This window comes from Pomacea canaliculata, linkage group LG14 (genome assembly GCF_003073045.1).
Source record: "Pomacea canaliculata isolate SZHN2017 linkage group LG14, ASM307304v1, whole genome shotgun sequence".
Taxonomy (NCBI): Eukaryota; Metazoa; Mollusca; class Gastropoda; order Architaenioglossa; family Ampullariidae; genus Pomacea; species Pomacea canaliculata.
The window spans coordinates 13,457,484-13,477,204 of NC_037603.1; the positions used below are offsets into that span (position 1 = coordinate 13,457,484).

The following is a 19,721-nucleotide window of genomic DNA, read 5'->3' on the forward strand; positions in this document are numbered from 1 at the left end:
GTGTTACTAACCAAAAACAACCAAGCTCTTCATTTGTGAACTAGTTAGCTACCAACATCGCAATCATTCAATCAATTACTGTTCAGAGAAGTCCGTGGATACCCTGTCCATTCGTCCATCGCGAAGAGGATGAAGGTGGCTTGTTGGAGGTAAGTCGCGCTGGCCACAAAATTAAGAACCGTAACTCAGAAAAGAGAAAGCCAGACCGGAAGTGGAAGATGGCAAGTGGTGGCGGTGCCGAAGCCGTAAAGCCACGAAACCCCGCAGCGACCCTAGCGGACAAATGCCAGGATCGATACGTGAGAAATACGGCAGGAGGAGGAGGAGGAAAGGCGAGGGAGGAGGAGGGTGCGAGGCATCATGGGAAGACATGGACGCAGAAATGCCGTTGACCGAAAAGACTGGAAGCTATGTAAACTTCACAATTACGGTGTTTTCAATGAAAGCTCGTGATTTCTTTGATAATCATCCCCCCTGATGAGTGAGAGCGAGGCTGGGAGCACTGAGTGTTGTGGACACAACGAGGCGGCAAAGCTCTCGGCAGCTGGCGCTCGAGGAATTTTAGGCAGACAGCATGCACGGTGAGAGAAAAAAAGGATAGATAAGTAATGGTAAGAAATACATTGACAAGCTCACAGGTTGAGGTGTACATGGGATGATACAAAACAGAGGCGATCACACACACACACACACACACACACACACACACACACACACACACACACACACACACACACACACACACACACACACACACACACACAATCAAACTACTCTTAAGATACCACATAGATAAAGATCGCAAGAAGAGGAAAAAAAAAAAACTAAAGGAGAAAGGGTGGAACTGAAGAATGATTACAGTAAAAAGACCACTTACCATGTCTTTAAATTTTCAAAAATACGAATACCATTAAGAAATCATTAAAAGCAGATGTAAACCGCTACCATAAAAGCTGAACCACCACAAATTTGAAAACTTTAAGACAGAAACAAATATTCACATCATGGACACGAGCATATTAGTGCAGTTGCATGCACGGTCAAGCCTTTTGGTCTGATTTCCCCTTCCCATCACGCCAAGCATTATCTTTGCGTTCCGGAAATATCCAGTAAATGCACGTAAGCACTTGTAAATTGGTTCTTGGGTTTCACGTAGGACACACGTGACACAAAGACAAGCGATCATCCCATCATTACTGGTGATTTACAGCAGCATTGGTCCTGATTGTCCTGTCAATAGCAGTCGCCAGCAAGATGTATGTACCCAGGCGTTAAGTCTGGGCTTCTTTCACGAGCGTTGGCCAAGCACTGAAGGCTTTGGGTCCAAGCTGAACAGATCCTCTTGTAGTACTACAGCATCGCCAAAAAAAAAAAAAAAAAAAAAAAAAGAGAGAAATCAATCGTGTTCTCACTTCTGTCCCTCTCTCCGTCGTCGCTCGGCGATGATACCATCATCGCAAAACCGGCTTCTTGATGCCAAACCCGGAGACCACCCGGAGGATGAACACCCGTGCATCGCGCGTCCTGACTGACAAACCAACTGGCCATCAGCTAAGCTAGCAGATCGTCCAAAAACCTCCACTTCACTCGAGCTTTTTTTTTTTTCCCACCCACCCCACCACCGTCCTCCGATCTAAGCTCGCACGCGATTGATTGAACGAACTCGCTTGCCTTTGATAGCTCGCGTCTGATTGGACGAATCGATTTGTGGTCTCTGCAGGCAGGAGGCGCTTTGGTGGAATGGAAGGAGTCCAAAGGAGAGAGGAGAGTACTGCTGTCGCAGTGGCAGCGGATGATAGCGATTGCTGCAGCCACGGCATTTGCAGGATGCTGCGGCACTGTTCGCAGGATCGTAATCAATTTTATAATAAGTCTAATAACCACCGAGTGCGTCGAGTGCCTGCTCTTTACGAACAAGGAGAGTGCGAACGGGAATTTAATCGCCACCGTATCGAGACCCCCAAACAAAAACAAAAACACTACAGGGACATCTTTCTGCGTCATGGATCCCAGCAAGACCCTCCCTCTACCTTACCCATCACCCACTTTCTCAAAAAGTGAAGATTTCGTTACTTCGGGGAGTTTTACAAGACCGAATTATTTCACCCGTGTCAAAAGGAGGATCATTGTGTTCATCAACTGAGTTTCAGTTTAAAAGGAATGGCGTGATGGAAGCGTAGGAGTTGGAGGTACGAAGATGCAAAGGAGGAAATAGTACCTTGTGTTTTTCGTCTTTGATGTATAGAAAAAGGAAGGATTCAATTGTTCGAGCAATCTGGAAGCCTTTCAGGAGAAAGAAATCATATTCTCGTTTTGACAGATTAACCTTGGATGTTCCTGACAAAGAAGGAAGGAGGGATTGATGGTCGCGGCACATCTGGCGACTACATCAAAGAGCAGCCACACAGTATGACTCGCCCGTAGATATGGCTTCAACGGATGTGACAGTGGGGCAGATATCGGGAGCAGAAGGGTCTGGTCTCAAAGTCGTTGTAAGATGAAACCTTTCGTTACTTAATGTCGTCGAGGCTTCGATCAGGATGTAATGCGTTTCCGAGAGATGGTCGAGGACATTGAAGAAACTATCATCAGTCCAAGCATGCACCGGGTTGCCTGTAGCAACGACAAGTACTTGACAGTGTTTACCAAGCTGCGTCCGCCGGAGGGCGATGACTGTGTCATCAAAAAAATCTACCCCTGTTCGGAGAGGGCGATGTCATTCGACGATTTGTTGCCCCTGCTCCGAGGCATGTTATCATGAACAAAATCACACCAAAAGTTCTCACCTGCTTGAGTTTGATCTCTCCCACCGTGAGTCTGCCTCCGCTTCGACCTTCTCTCCCTTCAGCGTCTTCAGCAGCTGCTTCGGTCGACATGTGGAGAGAACCTCTCTTTCCACTTTCCATGAACACGGTCATCTTGGTTGTGGAGACCTAAACAAGGCCGTGATCTTCTTCCTGATATGTTTGCTACCCTACGTGGCAGGGTTCAACTTCAGCGTGAGGGTCCTTGCACTTCAGCAATGTGACCCCAAGTTCCTGGCTGACCTCAGCAGCGCCATGGACAACGCTACGGAGACGCTACGACAACGAAGGGTCGCGCGGGAGGTTAACTTCTCCTTCGAAGTGGAACAGAACTGCTTGGGTCAACCGCCGTCACCCTCACTGCTGGCCAAAGTGTTCGAGCAGGTCACCGGGGAGGTCACGGTGGGCGTGGTCTCATACGATCTTCAGTCGACCTTTGCCGTCCTGGCCGACCTGTTCAAGAGCCCGTACATCGTCGCCAACACCTACACCTCCAGCGACGTCAGCAGCTTCGCCTTCTCGCTACATCCGGGTATCCAGCAGACGTCTCGTCTCCTGAGGACGATCCTGACGGAGTTCCAATGGCAGGAAGTGACGTTCATCACGAGCGAGAGCGCTCGCTGGCTGGCCCTGACCAACGAGGCCTACATCCACCTGGCGTCGAGCGGCTTTCGTGTCAAAGGGAGGTCAATCTTGCCGTTGCAGTTCTCAGGAAATAACTCGCGGTTCGCTCTGCAGAGTGTTCTCCCCTCCACGAAAGGTAAGACTGAAGATGGTGGGCAGGGAAAGGGGTCGGTGGGAACCTCGATAGCTCCGTTAAGATTGATTAAAAGAAGAAATAAAAATGAAGAGATTGAAACATGAAAATGTGGTCTTAGGAGACACTGTTTAATCTTTCTTTGTTCTTACATTGTTTTGCTCAAAGGAACTGTTCTAAAATTAGATATTTGTGAAGAGAGAGAAAGAAAAGGAGAGAACAGTCTAAAAGTCATTGAAACTATTTTAGAAAAGGGAAAGGAGGAAGGATGTAGCTCTTTCGAATAAACGCAAAGCACACGTGCACACGACTCTGTCTGTCTCTCTCTCTCTCACACAAGGAGAGAGAATTGTGAGAATAAGAGATGAACAGAAAAGGAAAGATGAAAGAATAAAAGAGAGTGAACAGGAAAAACAGACAAATACACTACCTGCACATATACACACTTCACACACACACACACACACGAATGCACACAGAAAGAGAGAAGAAAGTGTTAGAGATGCCAGCATGCTACAAGTCTGTCGATATGTCTTCACCAAGAGTCGCCTCCAACAGTATGTAATATGTTTTTCACAGACGCCCTATTTTTTCTTTCCTTTTTTCCTTCACAACATCTGGTAAATCGAAGCGGCGAATGTCTCCCTCACACGCGTTTACGGAGCGATCGAGCAGAAACATAAAATTAGAAAAAGTAAAAGCTTTCGATTAGATTATTCCTTGGCTGTCAAGAGCCTCGTGAATATCCAACCTACGCGACCTTTCCCATCGGCACCTCCACACATGACTCACTCACCCATCGATTCTTTTATTTCCCTTGAGAAGCGAAAGAAAAAGTCTATTTCTTATCTGAGTTCCAGTAATGGCACCGCAGATTTACATTTCGCAAATGCCGACGAGAGACTTTTTTTTTTTTTTGGCCTCCTCCTCGTCATCGTCGTCGACTAGATAATGAATTTGCAATGAAAAAATTTTCGATATAATTTCTAAAGGAATGGAATTATACGCGCCTACATATGTATATAAATATGTCTGTGTGTGTGAGTATATGTTTATGCGTGTGTTGTGCATGTATATCTGTCCGTGCCTCTGTATCAACGTATGCATGCATATATATGCGTTGTTTGTATGTATGTGTGTCTGCGTGCGAGCTCACGCGAAACCGTTTTCATCTTCAGAGCACAAGAAAAATAACAATCCCAGCGAAATACATTCCTTGTTTGGTTAGTCGATCCTGATTGATTGATTGATTGATTGATTGATTGATTGATTGATTCCAAAGTATAAAAATACTTGACGACTGTAACATGCGTCAGTAGTGGAAGGCGGAAGATATATGTCACTAGATGACAAGGATGTCTCAACAAGACCAGATGATGACACAAGACCTGGAAGGACAGGTCAGGTGAGGGTGAGACAGCCCACGCAAGCTCAGGGCAATCTCTCTAGCAGATTCCTTTTCTCTAATTTCAGGTCAAGACCCTGTAACACGGATAACCCCATGTATAAACATCTCTCCGGTTCGTATCCCGCGGTTTCAGTCTTGACAGAACAATTAGGGAAGGTTGTTGGCACAACCGCCTCACCCCTTCCTCTGTCCATTACAACAAATAGTTTTTAGTTGTTTCATGAGTAATGTGTGTGAGAGAGAGAGAGACTGAGCCTGTAGGGTCCTGTTAACCAAGAATAATAACCGACAACAACAATGGCTTGACGGTTGCCACTTTTACAGCTCTGACGTAATCATGGCCGTCCAGCAATGGCGCTCGCTGCATTACGACCGTTGGTAATTGCGTGCTGTCAGCGTGAAATGACAAACTAATCAGCGGGCGATGTTGTGGCGGCAAGTGAAGGCTGTCATCCATTGGAGGACTGCAATAAACAAACTTGCCGCCACGTTCCGCCAGGTCAGTTTCAAAGCTGTCGAGAGGTCAGGGCTTGGGGTCAACGGACGAGAGTTCATTGTGCTTCATTGCGACCTCATGATGGGAGATGCTTACAGAGCAGGTTTCTTTTTGACCAAGACATTCAAACAACAAAATTTGCAATGAATTAAGTGTAGCCAAACAATCCTTCATTTTTTTTGGAACCCAAAGTGCCTGAAACAATATCTTATAAGGAGTGTCCATTGAATTTTCTTAATTTTAATAAGTATCTACAATAAAATTCAATCATAAATAAAAACCAATAATGATGATGATACTTTATCTTACGACTTCAGCAGTTCCTTCTCTGTGTTAGCAAGAAGAAAACTTGTCTCAAACAACTTTATTTGATCCCAAGAATGCAGTGCAATTAAGCCATTGTAACAAACAGTTATTACAAACTTTCAATCAAGAAGAAAATCCACGAGAGGAATTAGAAAATGTATAAAATTCACTTGTTCCTTGTACGGATAATTCTACAAGTAGTTTCTTCAACATGGAGCAAATGAAACATGCTTCTTACAAAAAAAAAAAGAGATTGCTGAGAAAAAATGGAGCGATTTGGGTTAGGCGGAAAGATAATTTAGCGGCAACGCGGACAGGAGAGAGAAAGGGAGAAAGAAAAAAAAAGAAAGAATAAAAGCAAGCGAGTGGAGTGTGTTGGAGGAGATAGTCTACCCCTATCGGTGAGGGAACGGTGCCCTCCGTGGCACATAATCTTCATCAGACCTTCACATCCTCCCCAATACTTCATCTCGCTGCTGCAGCTTTTATACCCCACTTCTCCTTTCTGTTCTTTGACCTTTCGATCCAGGGTCACGCATATTCTCTGCCCACGAGAACATGGCCGATCTGATGACGAAAGAAAAAAAAAATATCAAAGAAAAGGAAAAAAAAAATCATAGTTTTCGGCTTCAGATTTCAATGCTTACATTTGTGATCAAGGTCTGGGTGTGAAACGACACACCAACACCAACACCAGCGCCAGCACCACGGACGCAGGAGTTAAGCGATTGATGTATGCATGGAGAAGGAAACTCGATGAAGAAGGTGAAAAATATTGTCGGAGGAAAAAATCAATAGGAAACAGATAATTTTCAAACTGCTGCAGCGTTCAAAAATGGGGTTAATAAAATATAAATGCCGCCTACATTGGAATGCAAGCCGGAGAAAGTTTTAAAAGTTACATGAACGAAAATAAGCAACAGATGCGAAGAAAAATGTTGGCATTTCAAAAGTGGGGTGTCTTTAAACAAAGTGCTACCCCCTTCTAGCTCTTAAAGGATGAATTTGAGAAGAAACTAGAAAAATTGGTAAGAAAAATGTCTGTTTTGTTTTTTGTTTCAATTTTTTGCTTGTTATCTTTAAAGCATCAGCATTCTTTAAAATAATGTGTAAAGAAAAAAAAGAGAGAGAGAAACGGCTCTGACGGCAGAGAAAGGAATTATTTGAAACCTAGACAACCCTGCAGAGCCTATACTCCTCCCACAAAAAAGAAAGAAAACACATTAGTCTCCTCTGTCCCAAAAAAGAAAGATAAATAATGTCTCCCCCACAAAAGTTTTTCGTGTAGCTTGTCGCGTTCGTTCGTGCGTGAGAGAGAGAAAGAGAAAGAAAGAAAGGAAGGAAGAGAGTGGGCATACGTGTCATGTGTATGATGGTATGCGTGGGTGTTTGTAGGCAACCAAGATGAGGTGTAATCATATTCTGGTACCCTTTATTATAGGGGTAATGTGACCATAAATTTTGGGAAGTGGAAGCATGGAACCTCTAGGAAAACTTTGAAAAGGGAAGGTGAGAATGTTTATGTCGCCCAGACTCACACACAAACACTAGAGCTGTACAGAGTGGGCAGGTCATGCTACATACATAAATAAACAGAAGAATGAGGTTCAAAGCATCGATATGAAAGAGAAAGAATTGGGAGAACAAGAGAACAATGACAATTCCGAAGAGTGTCGAACTTCTAAGTTTGACTTCAACCAATCAGCTTATGATGTTTATTTTCTCGCCTTTCGAACACGTATGTGTGTATTCTTGTGAGTTTATGTGCAGGTGCGAGCATGTATGTGTGCATATTTCTAAAAAATACTCTGATCTTCTTTCCCAATTCTCTCTCAAGGCGGTCCGGTGGCGTAACGTTACCACCTGTCACCAATACAGCGAAGGTCGGCTGTCCTGAGTTCAAATCTCGTCTCGGGCACGTTATTTTTTTCTCTGTTGGCATCAGTTTACAGGGCTGGCTGCCTTGCTGTGATATAGCCTTCGTTGCTGGCTCGGAGTAAAACACCAATCCCAATCCCTATTCTCATCATTCTTCTTTTGTTCATCTCAAACTTACTCCATCACCAGTTTCACAGTTTCAGATAAAAGCTGCACTCGACAATCGTTCATTCGCTGCAGCATCCAGCATCAAGGCAACCGTTTGAGATAAGAAGAGACAAGTGACTGTTAGGAATGAACAGCGGTCGCAACCTTTTCTCGATGCTTGTTTGCCTCTGTCTCTGTCAAGCACTCTCTAGACATCTGTCTCAATATTTATTACATTAATTTATGGTGGGTTATTTTTTGTGCTGTTTATCTGCATGTTGGTGTGTATGTGTGCATTTGATCATCATCAGCAGCAGCATCTGTTAATGATTGTTCGTCTAGCTCCACCACTCCGTCAGTCTATCTGAGTCATCATCTTCCACACAACTTCCATAACAGAAGAGAGGGTCTATCTCTCGGAAATGTAGAGCTGTGAACTCTCTCTCTAGACAAAAACAACGTTGTTACCAGACAATTCCGCACCCAATGTTCGAGGGGGGAGATAATTAAAGGTTTCAAGAGAAGATGACTCTTGTCAATGCCCAACGAAGCAAGTGTTGCCGTCTCGTGCAGTGATGGATGCACCGAACTGACCGGTCTGAACCCAGCCAGAACCCAGACACTTCACCTGCAAATGGACTTGACAACACCCATCATTTCAGAGATTGTCCTGCCTCTACCATCGCCCCCGCCACCACCATTATTATGATGAACATCATCATTATTATCTTCTTCATCATCGCTGATCAGCTGCAGAAGATCAGCCTGCTGTGGAGGGCAGTTCGTAGGGAATCAGGGAATCAGGACAGGGTCAAACCAGATGAGATAATTGTTTCCTAGCCTGAAGCAGTCTACTTCTGCTTATCACTTATTACTTATCTTCACCTCTCAGCCAGAATTTTGAAACTCGGGCTTTTTCCGGGGCAAACACAGAGCCTCGCTCTCGTAAAATCCCGTGTAGCATGGCCGAGACTACACGACACAGGGATGGAGGTTAAAGGTCAGGAAGAGTCAAGCCGAGGGTTGGACCGCGGACACTTGTCGTGGATTCCCTTTCAGGGATGGCTGTCCACGCATTATGTCCCAGACTAATTACCACCCACACTTTGTCTTCAGGATTCATTAGCAGGCTTGCCTGCTCACACACACACACACAAACGCACGCGCCTAACAATAATGACCGCCACCATTCCCCGTCTCCGACCAGTTCTCTCGCACCCCACACACCCTCACCTCCACTTCCACGCACTGATCCCCTTTCCGCCACGTTGACACGGCAAACCATTACCTACCACTTATCATTAATCGCTTCCATGTCAGCTGAGTTTCTATCACCTTTCTCGCCGCGCGACGATCGATGACGCGCAGAGGTTGGTGCGAAAGAGAAGAGCGGCGCGAGCAAGGCTCACGAGATGGTCGGGCTCAAGCACCAGGCTCACCTCCCGGGACGCTGCTGTGATGTGTTTACTGTCTGAGGTGCTAATGTAAACATTGTTCCACCAGGGCTCCATTGTCCCCCTTCTCTCTTTCTCTTTTTTCTCTTTTTTTCTCTTTGTGTGTGTGTGAGTGTCATCAGGGGATGAGCCACTGAAAGTTGAGGCTGTGGCTTCGTTTCAGCGAATTTCCAGCAAGTGAAAGTATTTATCTCGGGAACAACTGTGCGTATTGTGGGGTAAAAGACCTGGATGCTCAGATCGTGGAGGAAACTGTAGTTAAGTATCGTGGAAACTCTATGCACGATTGAAAAAAGTAAAAAAAACAACAACAACAACAAACAAACAAAACAACAACAACAATAACAAAAACAACCAAACAAAAACAAAACAAACAATAAAAAAGTTCATCTTTTGGAGGAAACTGTAGTTAAGTATCGTGGAAACTCTATGAACGATTGAAAAAAGTAAAAAAAAACAACAACAAACAAACAAACAAAACAACAACAACAACAAAAACAACCAAACAAAAACAAAACAAACAATAAAAAAAGTTCATCTTTTGGGGACCATTACTATCAGACATTTTATGAACCCCCATTTGGACTTTCCGTGGGCTTCAGAACCTGGCGATATCATGGAGGCGCTTTACAGACAAAAGACTTTTTGTTTTCTTTTTTATTTTCGTTTGGATTGCGATTGTTTGAATCCTCGATAAAAGGTTTTGCTTGCCGGGTCTCTGGGGCGAGTCGGGATATCAGTAGCTGATGGTCGTGTGATAGCTGGACCCCAAGAACACAGCCAGGATCCGTGTTAGCATAACTTCGATTTGTAATACAGTACATCGGGAAACTGGTTCAACGTGTCAAGACAGTATTTGAGAATGACTCCAGTATAAGCAGCGGAAAGTAAGATTGAAAAAAATAATTAAAGATATGAGAAAGAATACTAAGGAAAATTAGATGGTCAGGAGCCTTTAGCTTCATACGAAGATTTGTTGTTGTTGTTGTTGTTGTTGTTGTTGTTGTTGTTGTTCCATGGTCTTAATTTCCACCTCTCCAGATTTCCCAACGTCTACCTGTCTACCCTTCAACATCTACCTATGCTCTGTTTACAACAATTAATTTATCCGTCCGGCTGTCTGTCTTCCTTCCTGACCTGTCTATCTGTCTATTATCTGTCCACTGTTTACTATCTATCTATCTGTCTGTCCTCGCCACTGTTATTTTTCTCCCATTCTCCTTCATACATCGATCACTGAACTCAATTCAGCTATCACTGTCCTGCCTTTTTATCACGTGGAATGCCGAATTATTGATCTAATCATTCATCGCGGGACAAATAAACACGCAAATAATGCCGGGTTTCAGATAAAATGATGAGTGCTGCTTCTAGCGAAAATTGAAAATCAACAGCTCGTCGGACAGGTGACTCAGAGGCAATTTTGCCGGAAGACATCGCCGTCCACTTCTGGTCCTACCGCAAGACACGGTCAGTGAGTCGTGCTCACTCCGCTCGCTGGCAGGTGCTCGTCGCCAGCAGGACAGGTCGCCTGCTTGTCCGCCATGGACGGTCCGTCAGCGAAGCAGGAAATAAATTGGATGTAGACAGGCGAATCCGTCAGACTGTATCCAATGGCTTCCTCGCCAAGGTTTTGTGGCAGGTGGAGAATAAATCACAGTCGGTGCAGAACGAACGATTTTTCTTGTCTGTCTGTCAAAGATGTTTTATTCTGTCAACAAGGATTCAGAAAATTTTACGTGCATGCTTGCTATGTATCCCAGTATAATATAAAATAAATTTTTATGCAGTATACAGAACGGAATTTTAACTTTCAAATTTCAAATTCGAAGGTCCTTTCAGTGATCTTTCCTGTCTAGTGTCATGAGCTCTCCGGTGGGTAACGGTTAGCGCCTGTCACTAAGACACTGAGGAGTAGTTGTCCTGGGTTCAGATCTCGTCTCAGACAAACTGTTCTTTCTTTGCATGTAGCATCTGTTTACAGGGCTGCCTGCCTTGCCGTGACCTAGCATATTCCCCTCCCATCACCCGACTAGTCTTCACATCCTGTCTGTAACCCGATTATTGTCTGACTGAGCTAACATTATTGCTATGGCCGACTTCCGTTGGGACTGAACGGTTAATTTATTTTTGCAATGATCTGATCCTGTTCCTAGCCTACTAGGTTGTAACAACTATTGTACAGGTAGGAAGGGCCTTTCTTAACCCAAATCTTAACCCTTTGACCCATGGGTTTCACGGTTCTTTGGTTTTGCAATAAAGAAATATATTCCAAAGTCGAAGAAATTCAGGCCTGGTCACGTGATAGCTGAAGGGTTTACAATGTTCATTTTAGCCCAGGGCTGTCATGAACCCGTTTGTCCAACCTCATGCCCCAGGTGCTGCCTGGCAGGTAACGGTTACAAAATATCGAATTCGAGGCTCGTCAAAGCCTCCCTCTAAGCAAGCATTTCATCGTGTAGCGGATAAAGCAAACATTCCTGGAAAAATAGGTCGGGTATCGCGTTTGATCTAATTCCACAAAAGCGAACAGAAAATGTTTCGAGATTTCATAAATAAACAAGACAATTATGATTTTACAGATCCGTTGGGTAAACACAGCTGTGGATGATTTCATGGTGTGAGGCTAGCAGACGCCATGACAGACGACTAGAATATATCATGTTTTCGTGAGCTGTTTTGTTTTCGATGGAAAATAAATTACTGTTTTGGTTTCATATTCCCCTCAGCTGCACCATTTTGTCAGAGTTAGTAAATTTGATTTTATGCAATTTCCTGTATTTTTTTTTTTTCGAGTGTTTATGCTTCTCTTAGCTAAACAACGCATGCGCAGTCTTTTCCCGAGAATTCCCAGTATGCCAGTCGGTCAGGTAGCCTCATTAATCAGTCGCTTATGAAACCGGAAATAGATCCTGTTCGGTAAACTTTATCCATTGGTGACGTAGCAAATAAACAGAGAGAAGAAAAATTAATAGTAGAAGAATAAAATTTGGCCGGAGAGTTGTAACCTTGCCACTGGGCAACAGACTGACCACAACTCACATAACAAGCCAATATCACACAATACCCTCAGGCCAAATCATGTAACATCACGAAGCCAGTGACGTATGAATTGCACCAAATGAACCTGATGCCCCCGCGTCTTCTGATTTCTGCGGCTGAACGGTGTTAATACAAACGGCTAATTTTTTTCTCCCCCGACAAACGTTGTTTCAATGCTCAAGCACGTGTCCATACCCGTCAGGTACAAACAGGCTTTGAAGAAAAATGACCCGTTATTTGTAGCCTTCCTTGGCATCGATCTCTCTCCCACCCGGTCCTCACCCTGGCGTCACATCAGGGGCTGATTATTAGTCAGTGGGCTGCTCTTTATGGATGTGTGTTTGAGTTGGGAGGAGGGGAGAGGCGTGGAGGAGAGAGGGTTTGAGCTCCGTGGAGGTTGTTCTACCCAGCAGTGTGATGGAAAGTGTATCCGCCAGCTCCATTCTCGGGTAGATGCAATATCTGACGGATCGCCGGATCCCCTTTCAATCCGAAGATCAAAGATACCGCATTAGCGCAATGAGGAATGAAGAATCAAAGTAGAAACAAAATTACTTCTGCGGATGTGATTGTGTGCGTGCGTGTCGGTATGTGTGTATTAGTGCATATGTACTTGCGTATGTAGGTGAATTTATGCATGTATGTGTGTATGCTTGTAAGTGTTTATTATAAGTATATATATATATGTCAATTACAAACTAGTTGAAGATGACTTGTTTTCTACACCGAGTTCTTCTCTCTGGTCTCCATCTGGCTTCGTCTTCATCCTGCGTTCTTCTCAAGCGAAACTGGTCATCGTTACATTGTGTGCTGTTGTGTCATACCACCCTTCATTTTTATGTTTTGTTTCTTCATTGGCCACTTATTTGCTCTTTCTCTGCAGATCACTGAGCTCGTCTGTTTGACAGGAAGCCAGCTCTACAACTGAACTCTTATTATTGTAAGGTCCTTCTGTTTCTGGAAAAATGTTTGATACGAATACGCTGATTATTTTTTGTGTGTTATTATTATTACTCCATCCTACCCCCATCTTTGTACTTGTCTCTACCACTCTTTTATATTGATTGTAATGTACATTTCTCCTGTCTCGGCAGGGTCCTCTCCTCTTTACATCATCAATAATATTTTTTTCGGCTGCACATCCGGTTTGAGCGGATGCTTGCGTTGAATTCCGCCGGAACTCAGTTTTTAACATTACTGAATTTGTTTGAATTTTTTTTTTTCGCACACCACACCAGACCAGACCAGACTAGTCTAGTCTTTGTTTCATGAAGAATTATTATTCCTTCATCTACCGTTGTTGTTAGAGATGATACAAGCCGTATATGACGAACACATCTGAACTTACTGCAGTAGTGTGTGACAGTAGTGTCGTGTTTTATAGGTATCTTGTAGTAGAGTGATTCAAGTGTTTTTTTTTTAAATTGCAGTCTTCAATGGTTCAAGAGTTATATAACTCCAGACTTGTTCTATTTATATTTCAAGTTTGAAAATGAAAAACTAAGCAGGAAACGGAAATGGATTCTGAAAAAAAAAACCATGAACCTGGCATTAAGAGATGCTATTTTCATAAATGAAGTCCATGAAGAGATGGCGAAGTAGCTAGATGGAGGCTGAAAAAAGTAAAAATAATTTATCCCAAAAATTTAGAAAATGTGGGGTGAAGGCCTCTTATCGTGCGGTGAGTGCTTTTATAATGTAGTGAGCGACTGATTGCCAAGGAACCAGCGGTAACATGATTAGGAGTAGTGTTGTTGTTGTTGTTGTTGTTGACTAGTTGTTGCCGCTGTGTTTATTACACACGTTATTTTAAAAGTAAGAAAAGTCTTTCACATATTTTTGAAAAAATGTATTGATTTCAAATGATAGACACACAGACAAGAAGAAAGAGAGAAGGAAAGAGGGCGGTGAATCGCACGGAGAACTATTTAGTCTGTCGCAGTCTGTCCTGTTCACGTCTTCACCTCCTTTTACAGTTTGTTTCTTTCCTGTCTTTTGGGTTTTTTCTTGTGTTTCATTCATCCTCCGGGTGTGCTCCGAGCGTGGTGTTGATTGTGCGTGTGTCAAGGTGCAGTTGATGCCTACAGATGCTATCAGAATGGATGTGTTTGTGTCATTCGTTCGTGAGTGCGAGTGTGTGCGTGCAAGCGCGCGCGAGTATGTGCTTAATGTGTTTGTAATAATGATGTATGCGTGTGCAGGCGGAAAGCACTTTGAGTTTGGCTTTGATGCTGAGGAAGGCCATTAGACAAATGCACTGCATCATCATCATCATCATCATCATCATCATCATCATCATCATCATCATCATCATCATCATCATCATCATCATCATCATCATCATCATCATCATCATCATCATCATCTAGTAAAATAAACCAAAGGAGATGATTATTAATATGTTGTTTATATCTAGTGCTTTCTGTGCTGTATATTTGGCATATATATATACTTACACATACACCGACATATAAGTTCATGTATGTATACATGTAATAGAAGAGAAAGACGGTGAGAAAAAAAAGAGATGGGGAGTTTGAGAGAGACAGAGAGGTTTGACTAAAATAAACAAGGTGGGGAGTTATTGCTGCAGCAAAACTTTGCAGCACGTGAAAGGTTTCTCCCGACAGGCACGGAGCTAGACAATTCTCGAGAGGTTTCTGCTCGCCCACGCTTCCTTTCCGCTTGTTTTACGAATAAATCCTCTCCAGGACACCAGGTCCACACGTGACGGACGACCCTTCCCCCTCCCTGCAACTGTTTGTCAACAAGGCCGTAACCTTGTAATACCCGTTTGTTTGTGTGTCTGCTTTTCTCAAGCATTGCTTGCTATTCTTCGTCTTTTTTTTTTCTTTCTCTCTCTCTCTCAAAAAATGGAGCCGAATAAATGCTTTTTTCAACAACATTCGATACAAAATGTTCCTCACTGTAATGTATTAACAACAAAATAAGTTTCTTCTGTCTATTTTTGTCTAGACAGAAGATGTTAGACCGTTTTGGAGAGAGCATATTAATGTCGTCACCAATACAGAAACAATTAACGTACTTCCGCTAATACGTTACGAGAGTGGTCTCCCATTTTCAAAGAGGGCGAAGAGAGTTACCGCACTTAGCTACAGGATGGTTTCGTAAAGAATTTACCTACTTACGACACATATCAATGATAACACTTTATACATCCTTGAAGACATGGTATGGAGTGCTGGAACCATGACTACACGCGACACCACGTGATGTTTACTTTAATCGACTTAATAAAAACAACTGACCGCTTGATAACGAATTGTTTCTACTAATGCTTAAAAATAAGATTTCTAAATATTTTCGACAGTAGTATTCGGTAAACATGCCATTACCTGTCTTAGAGACCTGGATTACCAAAACATCGCGCAATAACACCACGATGTTTTCAAACCTCGGCAACTCTGAAACAACGCGTGAAGAAATTTTACACGAGTGAAGCACGCGGGGAAGCATGGGGGATGGGGAAAGGGGGAAAGTTTAGGTGCAGCAGCTAGTGAAGTTGCCGATCTGCTGCTGCTGCTGCAAGTGACAGAATACACAGTTCTGGCTCTTGTTAGCGTTCGGACTGAACGTGATCAAATTTCTTCTCAACCACGTTTCCACAGCAACCGCTGCGTTTCCGACATCGATTGTAACTCACGGACCGCATAGGAATCGAGTTCGGTCCGACAGATTTTTTTTTTCTCGTGTTCATAGTTATGGCGGCTTTACTCTCTAGTATTTCCTGCAAGTCTATACACTAGGTATTCGTTTCTCAATCTTTTATTTTGTCTTCATTCTGTTTCAATCTAGGGTTTGAAACTTTGAACTTTCTTTCTCTGAGCAATCTTCTGGCTCTCATTACTTTTTCTACATCTCCTACTTCTCTTATACAGGTTGTTACAGAAGATGTTTTTTTTCTGCACCCTTTCACCTTAGATTTGCCGTGTTTTAGTATCATGTTTCTTTCTCAATATATGATCAAGTACCGACCTCATATAACTCACAATCGAAAGCAGACTAAAAATTTTACTGTCCTTCTTTTCTTTGTCTCACATTAATTTGTTGTGATGTTATATACGAACTGAAAAGAAATGTATGTGGTTATTATTATTATTATTATTATTATTATTATTATTATTATTATTATTATTATTATTATTATTATTATTATTATTATTATTATTATTATTATTATTATTATTCATTATTATCATCAATCATCATCATAATAATAGGAGGAGGAGGAAGAAGCCGATTCGCAGCTCAATTTCTTACTTTAACAGCAGATTCGTTAAGCATTACAAAAGCGCAACGTGCACAAACATACAAAGAAAAAAGTCAAAATGAAGAAAGCATAAATTTCTAGACTAAAAAAAGAAACAAATAAACAATGAAGCAACAACACGACATTAAGTGTTCGGAGCAAACGCTTGCATAGCAATGGGGATTATACAGGACTATGGTTTACATGGGCAGAGAAAGAGGGAGTGTGAGAGAGAGAAAGCGAGAGAAGATGCTGCTCTCAAAAAAAAAAAAACTTAGGACTGAAATGACTTTTATCTGACCATAAACCGAGAACCTATGGTACTAATCTGGACTAGTGTTATCCCAATTATAAACTGTCGAACAATCTTACAAGAATAACATTGACAGTGTCAGGGTAGTGCTAACTTTATACTGTCCTTACCCTAAGTAAACTGCCCTCAACCTCAACCTTACCCTAACACTTATCCTAGAGCAATGAAGATAAGACTACTTTTCCCTGACACCGCTTCTATTGATCATGACTTGCATGTCCTTATGAAGGAGGCGGGAATGCAGTTCATTAGAGTGATTGGAGAAATGGATTTCATGATTATCTACGAGGAATCCAGCTGTCTGACATTCTGCAGCTGTCTGACGTCATGCAGCTGTCTGACAAAATCCAGCTGTCCGACAGGGTTTTGTCACGTGCTTGCCATTTGTGAACCCGCTGCAGGCCAAATATTTTGTGCAACCATCAATTTAAAAAATTGATGGCAGCCAGGGTGTGTTTATATCCGCGCCAACGACAGCTGCGACTGGCACAGTGCTCGGGTCAGAAGGATGTCGACAACCAAAGAAGCTTTACGATATTCCTCCGCTGACATTTCTATGAACTTCTTTTTTTCTGCTGGGAAATCAAACTTAGGGCAGATACAAACATACCTGGGAGGCCATTGATCGCGCTAATATAGTGTTAGTGATCCTGAACTTCTTTTTCTTACTCTCTGTCTCAAAAAAAAAAAAAAAAGGATGCAGAGGCGTTTGAGGGCTTTTAGCAGCGGTGCATGCGAAGGTAAACTATGGGATGGCATGATAAATATAGAGGGGGATGGGGAGGGATGATTGTAATTCAGCTGCGAAGTTCAAACATTGCGACTGCGTGTCGTTGATGGTGGGGGAGGATTTAATTTGACAGACGATGCTGGTGGCAGGGAGCCAGCCGACAGACTAGCCGACAGACCTGCTGACAGACTAGCCGACCGACCAGCCGACAGACTAGCCGACAGACCAGCTGACAGAACAGCCGACAGAATAGCTGACAGAACAGCCGACAGACCAGCCGACAGAACAAATGACAGACTAGCCGACAGAACAGCTGACAGACAGCCGACAGAACAGACAGACTAGCCGACAGAACAGCTGACAGAACAGCCGACAGACTAGCCGACAGACCAGCTGACAGACCAGCTGACAGAACCGAGCCAGACAGATAGTAGGATTTGATGATGATGAATGATGATGATGATGACAACGAAAGTTTTGATCATGAACATACCAAACCTTTTGGAGTTCACGTGTGAACACACTGAGATTGCTCTCCCTTACATGCGAACACGCCTGGCTAATAAAGTCCACGTATGATCTGAATTATTCTTCATGTGTGAACACGACTGGCTAGATAAGACCCACGTGTGAACACCTGTTGTTGTTCCGCTTCACTGATGAAAGGTAGATCTCTCTGGTAATTAAAACTAATTTGATTTGTGTCGTGAAAACCACTACATGGGTATTCCGGGTGGTAAGGCCAGTAGGTTCCGTGACCAGTACCAGTTGGTGTGCAGCTTCTTGTTTTGCTCCTTAACTTCTTGTTTGTTTACAATGCAGAGATTTTAATCTTTCAGTACACAACTAACAAAACATTTCTAACGATCTTCTTCCATTTTATTACGCAACAAAAATTACAACTAAATTAAACATGAATGATTTGTGTAAATAACAAAAATAAAAAGTGAGGGATTGGATTATTCGACCCACGAACTTCCTGACCTCTCCTTGAGGGTGGTTCCATTACATTCACCTTCCCGAGGTCTATGGCGACAAATGCGGGAATCAATTCTGAGACAAAACGACCAACGACAGGCGGGAATTGTCGCTGTTGTTGCTGTCGTGCCGTCGCTGCTGGCTGTGGGTGGTCAGGGCGGTGTCGTGACTGGCAGCACCTCCCTGGGAAGCATCCCCCATGCTCGTGGGCAGGTCACGCTCCTCTCCTGGCGTCTCTGTGTTTTGAGAAGAAAAAAGTTACAGTTGCTTCTCTATCGACTGCTTCCTCAATCTAAGGACAGCCTCTCTCTGACCTTCCCTAACCCTAACCCTGACCCTGTCACCTGAAGATACTCTGAACCCACTTCACGTCACAGAGTCAATAAGATCGTTTTCTTTTCAAAATGGTTGTTCAGTTCCCTCGTTTTTCTCTTTCCTTGAAACTCATTGCACGAGGACTCGGGGTCGGGGATGGAGTGGAGGGGTCAAGCGGCGGCACAGCTGTGGGGATCATTGACAGTGTGCTTGTAGTTCCTTAGAGTTTGTCCTCCGCGATTGGCTGAATTGGCGGAAGGAAGACGGAGAAGAGAAAGGCTAGAACAGACTCAAAGACATGTAAAAAGATCCATTTCTCTCTCTCTCTCTCTCTCTCTCTCTCTCTTAAAAGCTTCCTCTTTCTTACTCACTTTCTTTCCCTCTTCCTCTTTTCTCTTCTCTCTCTCTCTCTCTGTCTCTCCCGAGATGCAGCTCAGTTTCCCGCCAACTAACGTCCCACGTCCGTCCAAGTGCCCAGTCTACGTCCCGCCCTTGTCTCGGCAATCAGTTCGTTCCCGACACAAACCGCCACTCCACGGTCGCCCGAGTACCGGTCGTTGAGGCAACGCTGCGGTTGTAGAGAGTTCCCCCATGGGAGATAACCAACGTTTTGCAAACAATCCAATCCGACTGCCCGAGCTCACATTTCTCCTTAAACGAGACACGCGAAGGACAAGATGGGCATCGGTTTCGGAACTTGTCCTTCTTGGGGGAGAGACAGGTCGAAGGTTCGTGACGTGTCTGTATTTCCTTGGCGCTGTAAACAAAGTTTACACTCCCCATTCCCCTCCCCCACGCTTCCCCAGAGGTATTCTACTGTTTG

At 43.5% G+C, this 19,721-nt stretch overlaps 1 protein-coding gene across 1 annotated transcript in view; it reads left to right on the plus strand.

Moving 5' to 3' along the window:
* The first annotated feature begins 1,741 nt into the window (after positions 1 to 1,741).
* Positions 1,742 to 19,721, plus strand: part of LOC112555351 (olfactory guanylyl cyclase GC-D-like) — a 75,065-nt gene continuing 57,085 nt past the window's right edge. Inside the window, exon 1 of the mRNA XM_025223711.1 lies at positions 1,742 to 3,564. Within this exon, the coding sequence (XP_025079496.1) occupies positions 2,670 to 3,564 (895 nt within the window). The 5' untranslated portion in view covers positions 1,742 to 2,669. The remainder of the gene's footprint in view (positions 3,565 to 19,721) is intronic.